This window comes from Artemia sp. Qi Xiang Cuo, chromosome 17 (genome assembly GCF_049724085.1).
Source record: "Artemia sp. Qi Xiang Cuo chromosome 17, ASM4972408v1, whole genome shotgun sequence".
NCBI lineage: Eukaryota > Metazoa > Arthropoda > Branchiopoda > Anostraca > Artemiidae > Artemia > Artemia sp. Qi Xiang Cuo.
The window spans coordinates 47,947,083-47,958,599 of NC_142810.1; the positions used below are offsets into that span (position 1 = coordinate 47,947,083).

At 35.3% G+C, this 11,517-nt stretch overlaps 1 protein-coding gene across 1 annotated transcript in view; it reads left to right on the forward strand.

Moving 5' to 3' along the window:
• Nucleotides 1-4,510, forward strand: part of LOC148942277 (Golgi to ER traffic protein 4 homolog) — a 91,468-nt gene extending 86,958 nt beyond the window's left edge. The window contains exon 9 of the mRNA XM_089102944.1: nucleotides 2,845-4,510. Coding sequence (XP_088959070.1) covers nucleotides 2,845-2,975 — 131 coding nt within the window. The 3' untranslated portion in view covers nucleotides 2,976-4,510. The remainder of the gene's footprint in view (nucleotides 1-2,844) is intronic.
• Nucleotides 4,511-11,517: the final 7,007 nt, after the last annotated feature.

Genomic DNA, 11,517 nt, shown 5'->3' on the forward strand with positions numbered 1-11,517 from the left:
TCGGATGAAGATTTGCTAGGTGTTTTCCAGAGAAATTACTGAAGGATTGTTTTGGGCTCCCGGCTGACTGACCGTATTTCAAACAATAAGCTGTGCGAAAAATGTGGTTCAATACCGCTCTCTAGGGCTATAATGAAAGAAAGGTTGAGTTGCCTAAGGCACGTTGTGCGGATGAAGGATGACAGATTTCCGAAGATTGTTCTTTTCGTCCAACCGTCTAGGGCTAAACGGAAAGCAAGTCGTCCTGGTCTGGGGTGGAAGGACGTCATAAAGAAAGATTTAAAGGAAATAAAAACCTCGTGGGAGGGTGTAAAAAGGGAGGCTTTGAATAGATTGGGATGGAGGAGGAGCGTGCGTAGCTGTTGGCCTCAGGCGGCTTGGTGCTTTAATGAGTTATTATTATTAGTGGTAGTAGTAGTAGTAGTAGTAGTAAGCAGCAACAATAAAACTTAAAACGAACAGAATGTTTTCCATATATATGGGGGGCTCACTTCTCTTCAGTCCCTCCCTCTTTATGCTAAAGTTTATAGTACTTAAACAAAGCTTCTTGTTTTAATTAAACGGTCCTTATGTTTCAGAAGTCATTCTTATAAGATTGGGAGAAAAGGAAAACTTTTGCATAAAGAACTCTTCCCGTGGATTATAGTTTTTGATTTGTAACGTCAAACTTGGTAAATTTTATGTATATGGAATAAGCATAAAAAGCCAGTTTTTCTCATGCATTTATAGTTATCAAATTTCCGCTTTTTTAGAGTTTCGGTTATTATTTTGCCGAGTCGCTCCTTATTTACAGTTCATTAATGAACTATTCAACAAAGAGAATGTACCGAAGAAAGCGATTTTTGAATTATCTTCAGACGGCATGAATTTAAACTATAAATTTGAAACTAAGAAATCTAAGCCTTGCCATTCTAAAATAATTCAGCCCAAAAAATTATGATATAAAGAAGCCGTTGCAAGGTTAATAATAAATTGTTTAATAATAAATAGTATAATAATATATAAAAAAAATAATTGTATAATATGATAATATATTAATCTTCATAAATATAATAATAAAGTATGGGACAAAAGTATGCAGGATAAAAGTTAACAGGACAAAAAGTACACATTGTGATAGTTGTTTGATATGAATATTAGTTATTTATTAGTACACAAAACATTTTGATTTGTGCTCACAAATTTTCAGATGTATATGAATTAGTTCTCACAAATTTGTGAGAACTGTCGGTTCTCACAAATTTTCAGATGTATATGAACAAGTTTTTAATTTATCTAGTATATTTGAAATGCTCTGCGTTACAAAGAAAAAAACAATAATTTATGTAAGAATGAAACTACTGGTACTATAATTTTTACTAGTTTTAATAATTTATTCTGCTAATTGTTGCGTAAATTTTCATATTTAAATTTTATAGTCACTTTAATGTCTATTTTCATTTTATTGCTTTTTTGTTGTTTTTTAACGTAATTTTTGATTTTTCTATTTCTTTTAAAGTTTTAAATGTAACAATCGAAGCATGCTTTAAAATAATAAATTTAGAGCATGTAAGATATAAATGATTATTTCAGTTTACCATTGCTGTTTTCCTTTCTGGTGTTTTTTAAGCTAGGAATACACACTAGCCTTTATGGGTTTCGGCGCTTTAAGTTCCTGACCCAGACATAGCGGCGTGCCTATAATAAGATCTCTTTGATATCTCTGTAATAGGTGAAACTTGTGAAATATCATCATGGAAATCATCAAAAATGCAAACAAAGGAGATTAGATATATTGTTTATACAAGTAATGAAAAGGAAGAAGCTAGTGGGTGTCTTTTTACGATGTAGGGGGACAAACGTTTTTGGTTCATATCTGGAGCTACTGCGGCGAACGGGGGACAAGCCAGAAACATGCTGAGAAACTGTACGAACACATACTGAGAAACACATCGAATTCCTTTTGTTAATTTTAAAAGATTTAGATTTTCAATTAGATACCAAATGTCATTTATTTCAAATAAATATAGGCTGAAAGATAGAATCCAAATTGAGCATCAAATATCAGTTCTAAAGAAGAAAATATTAAAATTATATGACCTGTGATGGTGGAATGGAAATTTTTTTTATTCTTACTTTTCTTTTTTGTATATATTTATTATTCATGTTGGGATAGTCTTCCATGCCCACTTGTCCAGCGTTTGTTTTCTTTATGTTTTTTGTTTGTTTCTTTCTTTAACCAGGTTTTTTTTTCTCTCTCTATCTTCGTTATGATGAGAAAATTTTTTTTTTTGTGTTTTTTTTTTGTGGTTTTTACTATTATTAATTCCCAATTTCCCGAGCTTTGCTTCCTGGGTGGAACCTTTTCTCTTCTTCTTTTCTTAATAGAAGTACAACATACATCTCTTGCACTCAAGTGTTCCCTAATCTATCTTTTTCTTAGAGTAAGAGGGCATTGAACATTGTTTTGTTTTTCTAACCCATTTGATCATTTTTACTTAAAAACGGACGTTTTTGTCACGGATAATGAAAATACATTTATTGGCAGTTCTACTGAGAAATCCTTTTTCTGAACTGAAAGGGTTTTTAGTTGAACCACTGAGGTGCAGAAATTTTCAGAAGAAATCCAGGGTAGCTTATTACTGGATTGAATTCTGTACTCAAGGGTGAATACAGAATTTTTGTTTGGGGGAGGGTCTAACGACGAAACCGTGGATTTCCATTGGTAAGACCATTTCCATCTATGTTTAACTTTAGTGTAACTTTAACTGTTGCTTTTGGATGAGGACATGTCCCCTGAAACCACCCTTTTTTCTACCCCTGGGCATGCATCTATATGACTAGAAAAAAAAATCTTGTTTTTAGGAATGATTCAAAGTCTCTTGGGTGAATCATCTGCAACTAGTTCCGCAGAGACCAGAAGTAACCAGCGACCATTAGCCACAGAGCCGTCACCGATGTCGAGACCTACTTTGCAAGCTGATGACTTAGATTAAGCTTTTATTTAGTTTATTATTGCTTTTGATTTGTTTTGCTTATAAAAATTTATGTCATGGTTCTTTTGTTTTGAAAAATTATACCGATAAGATGAAAATTAAATGAATTATTAATTAGTATAAGAAAAATTTTAGTCATATTTAACTAAACTAGCCTGTCTGTTTACAATTAGTTTTTTTTTTCTATGTTCCTATTTTCATGTATTTATATGTAAGCCCGAGCTTTGCTTGGGCCCTGGCACTTGACAAACGGCGGTCTTATATATCTTAGATTGTCAAGTTGCGCATTAGTATACCTATTGTATTATGCTTTAATTTTTAGTCATGAGGTGGTACATCAGCAATTTCAATTGTATTAACAAATTTTACTATAATTCATTTTCTTCTTCCTGTTTATTCTTCACATAGTCATACAATTTACAAGATTTTTATTCTCGTGGGATCCATTGGGATTTTCGTTTTTGCTTCCATTATAACCACAGACTTCGTTTATAATTCTATTGTCGCTATATGATGATCATTGTTCATTTTTGTTCATCATTACCTCAGACATTTTTTCCGTGCATTTTGCTTTAGCTTTTTGGATTCATTCGTAATTTTGTATAATTTTGCATGACGTCATAGATACCATAAAAACTTCTGTTTCAGCTTTTCCCCAGCAATTATATTTTTGCTTTAATGAAATTGTTATAAAACTTGGTAGCAGCCAGGCATGCTCGATTGCATATATTCTCTGAAATATCTGTTCGGAATCATAATCAGCAATTTTATTTGAATTAAGAAAATCTGGTGTGAGTTCAATTCCTCCTTCCTGTTTATCCTTCACAGACGCCAAAATATCATGTCCCTTCATTTCATTGTAATTTTAGTTTTTCTTCTAACCGCAGATTGTAGGTTAGAATCGCAGATGATAGGCAGCGCAATAGCGCTACCTAAGTAAAGAGTGATGTGGGCAAAATGTGCTATTTTATCTTAGACTAGGGCACTTTGTATAGAAGGAGTTATTGCAGAAACTTTGAAAGGGGCCCATTCGATGGGAAATTGAGTATTCTAGTGCCCTCTAAATAGTCCAAAGTGATTAAAGGGTAACCAGCCCACACCCTACGCTCATCATTTCCCCAAACACATCCAATCAAAATTTTGAGATATGTTCAGCGTAGTTTAAAGGTCCAGTAATTATGTCTTTGAAGATGACAACCCCCTAACAACCCTCAGAGCAAGGCTTGTAAGTTATTCCCCAGGGGCATATGAGGCTTTTACGGGAAGTTTGTTCGTATAAACTTTGGAGAGGGTTCATTGGACTGGAAATCAAAAGTTCAAGTCCCCCTTTTAAGAATCAACGTGATCAGAGGGAAACTAGCCCCTTTTTCCTCACGTCATATTTCCCCTAAATACATACGGTGGTAACCCCATGCCTTGTCAAGGTTAGAACATAATTTGCGCTATACTGAAAACAAAATATATTTAAATGTTTTCACTTTTGTGTGCTCTAATAAAAAAAAAATTAAAACTTTAAGGAATAAATATCAGTATATGTAAATTAAACTTTCAATTCATGGTCATTTGTTTCTTGTTTAGTTATTATTTATTTGTTTGTTTAATTACATTTCATGAAACGGTATAGTTTTATGAACATGATATTTTTTGCTAACGCAAAAAAACGGACGATATTTCAGTGATCTCTGTCTGGTTTCTTATGAATAGCAAAGGTTAGAGACAAAGATTTCTTTAAAGGTAATGAAAAAAGTATGCCAAATAAAGTAAAACTATACAAAATGGAAAAATTAAAGCAATTACAAAAAAAAACACAAAACAATTAGTGACAACACCAAACCAATGAGTGGCGTAGCCTCTCCCTAAAATATTTTAAACCTGACAAGAATTTTAAAACAAATATACTGATCAGCCAGAAAAATATTAATGTATTTTTCTAAATTTTGTGCTTTTCCAAGGACAATTTTTAGCAAAACAAATGCAAAGGTTTAATCTTGTTGTAGCCCATCTCCGAAAAATCCATTAAAAAGTATTAGATTTAATTTGATATGAGATACTTTACAAAGATTTTTAATCAGATCTGGTTTCAACGGATGTGTGTGAAACATTCATTGTTTCATCAACAACCACACTCTAGAACCTGGCAGAATGGACTCGTGCAGGAATTTCTTTAAGAATCTCTTTACCACAACATTCAATTAATTCATTCTGTGTTGTGTTGCTTATGTAGGTAAAATTTGTACCTGAGCTTTTCAAATGTTGTTTCAAAGTGATGTCGCCACTGTTTATGCGGCACCTTAAAAGTTCTCGAAAGTTCCATATGTTTATCGATGGTTCTTTCTCTGCCAATAATTCTCCAACGCCTCTATGGCAATGAAGAGCAATGTTCTAACGACCCACGAAAATAATTGAATCTACAATTAGCTTCAATTTCGCTCTATTTCCCTGCACTTGTTGGCTGCTTTGTTCCTTTACAAGGCTTAAAATGCTGGTGTCAGGGTTGTTATATTATAGAAGGAAATGCTTGGTGGTGTCAACTAAATCATGGTGATATTGATTATTTTCATGAGACGCCAAGTCTCCGACTTTTCCAGTTAGATTAGCAAAAGTCACGAGGGGAAAGCTTCGACGATTTACGAGATGACAAGCTACAAAATGCCTTGTAAGCTCGGGTGACATTAAGAGATAAATCTGATATAAATAGATACGTCCTATTGCAATTTTATCACCATTGTCTAAAGTATTGGAAAAAAAATTTGAAAAGAAGGATTACTAATTGTCTTGATAAAATAATTTAATTTGCCAAATATCAGTTTGGATTCAGGGCAGGCCATTCAACGGAACAAGCAGTTGCAGCTCTTGTACTAGAAATAAATGACTGCTTAGAAAGTAATTATCATGTATCTGCTATTTTTTGAGATGTTAAAAAAGCATTTGACACTTTAAACCATGAAATTCTTTTTGATAAAATGGAAAATTCTGGTATAAGAGGGAAAGGACTAGAAATAATAAGATCATACCTTTATGGACGTAAAATCGTGGTAGATGTTGATGGACATTTGTCTAGTTTAAATGATCTTGAAGATATTGGTATCCCACAAGGCTCGGTATTAGGTCGGCTTTTATTTTTGATGTATATCAATGATCTTCCACGATGTTTGCAAGGAAACAATGGTCTTGCAATTTTATTTGCAGATGACACAGCTGTTTCTGTTAAAGCTAAGGATTCATCTACATTGATCCAAAATTTGTTTAACATTGTTAGTTCATTTAATCGATGGTTTGTTTCTAATTAATTAGTACCGAATTTTCCATATTCAAGTTTAATCGTAATTTATCATTCTTTGATTGCTCCTTATTTAAACTATTGCACAATTATTTATTTAAATACTTTTTGGACGCATATAAAACCCTACAAATCCTTCAAAATAAAGCAGTGAGAATACATGGAAACTTTTTACATCGTCTATCAAAACTTAGAGATGCATCGGAAACTGAAAAATTTTTTTTTTTTTTTTTTTTTGAATTTATTAGATTTAAAACATATAAGAGAACTTAATATTTCAATATGGCATTTTAAAACATAAGATCCTAGTAGTTATTTTTTTGAAAAATATCTGTTGATTCTGCCCCCTCCTTCAGCTCTAGGTGTTCTGGAACACATCGAATTCCTTTTGTTAATTGTAAAAGATCTAGATTTTCAATTAGATACCAAATATCATTTATTTCAAATAAATATAGGTTGAAAGATAGAATCCAAATTGAACATCAAATATCGGTTCTAGAGAAGAAAATATTAAAATTATATGACCTGTGATGGTGGAATGGAAATTTTTTTTATTCTTACTTTTCTTTTTTGTATATATTTATTATTCATGTTGGGATAGTCTTCCATGCCCACTTGTCCAGCGTTTGTTTTCTTTATGTTTTTTGTTTGTTTCTTTCTTTAACCAGGTTTTTTTTTCTCTTCGTTATGATGAGAATTTTTTTTTTTTTTTTGTGTGTTTTTTTGTGGTTTTTATTATTATTAATACCCAATTTCCCGAGCTTTGTTCTCTGTTGGGGGTATATGTTTTTTTATTATGCTGCTTTGATCAAATAAAACAGTTCAAATTAAAAATCAAACACTGGACACTTCCCAAGGGACTTAAGGCAGGCAGATCAAATGTCGTCAAACTCTTTTCAAATATATATTGATCCAAGCGCTTATTTCGCAATAAAGTCACAGAAATCTAATGATAGAATTTTGCCCATGCCAGGGGAGGTGTTGCCTTCCCCATCCTCCCTGGATTCGCTACTGGTTTCTCCCTGGGGCTATGCACATGAAGATTGTGCACTGGCGTCTGCAAACTTGCCAACCTGCACACTTTTCGTGTACAATGTACTCTTTTTACCTTATTTTTTACTCTTCCCTCCACGGACTGGAATCGCACTCTTTTTTGCTACATTACCTCTTTGCAATCTTATGTGAAACGTTGATAGAAAAAGTATTAGCGAAACAGAATAACTTAAAATTAAGTTATTTGAGCGCAAAAGATATAAGACTTAAAAGGTATGATCTCTGTTATCTCTGCTTATTCCGTCCCCTAGCCGTCTTTTCAGTATTTCGAACCATTTAAGGAGTAGATCAGATGAAAGTCCAATTCACAAGAAGTGTTGCCAGATGGGCTTTTTTTAGCCGTAAGGGATGGGCTGAATTTTGGAACGGGCGCGGGGCGGGAACGTAGGCTTTTTTTTAAAATGGGCTTATTGTAACTGAAAGCTTGGAACCGTACGAAAATTTCAAAAGCACTGTGGCTCAGCCATGGTTATACATCTAAGCGACAAGAGCCCTCCGTTAACGCATGGTGCGCTTTCTATTCTGCATAGAGATTTCTTTATAGAGAATCTTTATAGAGAGCACTGACCTTTGACGACCCTTAAAAGATCTTTGTTTTATAAAACTGAAACCATGCAGAATAGATCTTCTGCTAAAAAAAAAAGTAAAAGAACTGTGTTTTCAGCCTTACAACTTCGCTCAAACCAAATTTGTGAAGTTTCAGAGATTTAGAAATACATTTCCTAAACTTAGGAAAAAACCTTGCCTATCCTAACTCTGAACAAGCGCTGACCAATTTCGTCTTTTTGAAGAGCTGCAGGGTTGGATATTAAGTCTCCTGTGTAGGATACTCCGCTCATCTGCAGTGTCTATGACGGTTAACATGAATCTCGTTTTCAATTTGCCACCAGATCAAGTTGATTACAGACATGAGTTCCGGATTGAACTGGCAAAATCTAAACTTTTAGACACAGAAGAGCGAGATCAAAATACGGTGTTTGGTGTTCCTGAAAATTGCGACTAAAGCGGTGCTTAAGCGAATGCCCCCTGCTCTTGATTCGCTCCTCAAACTTAAATTTTTATCCCCTGGGATTTACTTATCTCAGTTCGAACCCAATTTGAAGACTTGTCATTGAGAATTGTTGCTACCACCGATCTCAGTGCCCTGGAGAATCAGTAGAGGAAACTGTTGGACGTTAATTAGTAATTTGTGTGTGGAAGAACAATCCCCGAACAGTCCTCTCAGTCCTGGACAGCTGTCCTGCATTATGTTGATGCTGTTGGGGCCTCTCCTTTTCGTGAGTTATCCAGGTGGTCATTGACCCTGTTGAGTTTGCCAATTAGCAATGCAATAGTGGAACAGTCCTTTTTCATCATGAATGTTGTTAAGAGTAAGCTCTGAAACCATATGCTCTTGCATATGTTGAACTCAATACTTGTGTTCAGGCTGTGGTTGTCAGCATGTGGCTCTTGTTGTTCGACGTTTGAGCCGACAAAGCGCATGTTGCTTTTCATTAGTTATATTTATAAGGTGTGTGAAGTCGAAAACAATTACCAAACAATTGATCTAGTCGATCTATATAATATCCTAGCCTCCTTTGGGTCTTAAATCCCTGAGTGCCTTATAGAAACAAGTGCCTTTCTTTTTTTTTCTTTTTTTCTTTTTTTTTTTACTTGAATCATAAAGAAATGTGTTGATTTGTCGTAGGCGCTCTCTCGGTTAGCCCTGCCCCGTCCTTTTCCTCTTTTTTTCTTTTTTCTTAATGATCGGTCTTTAGCTACCCGTATTATTTAATCTTGGGATTATGAAGGCTTTTGTATTAACCCTGTTCCCACGATTCTTTTGCAGGCTTTATTTTAATTATAAAGTTATCTTTGAATAATAATAATTTAATTTCAACCCTTCATGCAAATACACTGTAAATTCTCGAATGAGTAATGAAAACGAGAGAAAAAAATGAACGAAAAAAATCACACAACACTACAAAACAAAATTAAACTGCGATAACTCTGGAAGAGAGAAAAACAAACGAAATCAAAATCACGATTTTACTGAACAAGACTAGCCAATGTAAAGTCGAGGACTGTTCTCTTTCAACTTTTGAAACCGCTAGACAACTCATCCATTTTCTTACTGATCTCAAAATTGTAGTATCTCTGTGAAACAGTGTTTCTGAACCATATGGGAATTCCCAATAAATATTTGTAATACCGAAAAAAATTTGAACGAATTAGGTTACGCTCGGTTTTACTAAAGCAATTCCATAACGGTGTTAAAAAAAAAAGACATGTGGCGCGAACATGGCGTTACAGAGAAGACCGAGCGTAATCTTGTCAAATTGACCTTTAATTTGTTCTAACATACCGTAAGTTTTCCGCAGTTTTTCTTTAAGTGCCGCAATAACTAGATTTTAGTAGCTTTGATAGAATTCCCATAGCGGAGTCCGAGATAATCAAACGTATCCTTTTGGACAGCTGTCTTCCCACAAACATCAACATCGTGATTTGGCAGGGTTTCTTCGTTCAAAACGATGAGTTCAGTCTTAGACGGCTCTATTGTTAGTCCAATATCTCCAAGTGCAGACGACACGGCCTTAATAGCTTTTTGCAAAGATTATAAATAATGACTTATCAAAAGTAGACCATCTGCGTAAGATAGATGAATAGCATGAATTCCATCTTCTATCAAAAATTCTTCTATCGATTACTGACCATTGTTTAACACCCCTACGTATCTCTATAGGTCCAGAAAGCTGTCCTGCAGACTGAATTCTTACTTGAGATTTTCGATACCATTGCCACAGACATTTACAGCCAAAGGGATCAACTCCTGGCCTTAGTAAAGACAGGACTGCTTGCGAATGTAGGAAAGAATCAAATGCCTTAGATACGTCTATTGCGCAGACGAATAACGGAGTTTTTTGTTTCTTAAACTTTTCAACGATTGAAATAAAAATCTTATGTGCATTCTGAACACCGAGACCGGACCGGAAACCGAACTGATTTTCCCCCACATTCGCTCGCGCTGCCACTATAGGGCACAATATCTTCTCCAGTAACTTTGATAGAACTGAACAAATAGTGATGGGCCTGTGCGAAGAACAATCTTTAGGGTATTTCCCCTTCTTATGTATACAGGTAACGACCCCCTGACACAAACCTTGTGGAATAGACTGTCTCGATACTATTGCTTGGAACAATAAAGCTATGTAACTAAATAGTTTAGGGGTACCATACCTCAGATGTTCCGGCTGAATACCATCTGTTGCGGAAAGACTTTTCAGCGTTCTGAAAATAGTAAAAAATGAAAAGAGGAATGGGCTCAAAAACGTTGGCTGCGACGATTTCTGTCAAGTATGGGATGAAGCATAAATCCCCCCCCCCTACTTTTACCGAGAGTTTAAAGAAAAAAATGAAGTCCGTGAAATTCGATGCGACCGCGTCTGAATGTGTTGCTTTTTTAGGCATTGGGGAAGACGATGGGGATGTACCTGTCATCCCTGCTTTGGTTTATTCGAGTTTGAACGCAAAATTGAATAGAATGGAACACTTCCTAAAGACTGTTTCAAGTAAGCTCGATTCGTATGATAATCACTTTCCACCACTGCCTGCCCGTGCGACGCCATCAACTGACTCACACCACTGTTGTTGTCTCTAAAGTGCCGCAAACACTAAATGATCCGGTAATACGCAAAGAAGTGCTCGATAAAGTAAGCCGTCATGATGCAGTTACCAAGCTGAGTTTGCGAGGTGACAAATGGCTAATTAGTGTTGAAAAATCTGTTGCTGAAGAAATCAAAGACTCAATTTCAGTGATTTTAGCAGAATCTCCATCCAAGGTCATCACTAGGCGGTTTTTCGGGATAGTCAGAGGAACATCGAAGGACTCAGACCTCTCATTCTTTCAAGGATATCCAGGTGTGGTGGAAGCTATGCGGCTCGGTGACACTGGCGCGGTTAAGCTTGAGTTTTGTGACCATATCAAAAGCCAAGGCTATGCAAAATGATGTTAAACTTGGATATGAATACTTATCTGTGAAAGAATATCTGTCGGCACTTCGGTGCTGTCTCAAATCCCGCTCGCCAGACCTCTGTGTTGTCATCCTCAAACACCTAATTTACAGAACTTAAAACTACGTTGAATAAAATGGCTATCTCAAAATTCTGATTGGATGTGTTTTGGGGGAAAGGTGGGCTTGATAGGGGTCTTAGTTGCCCTCTAATCATACT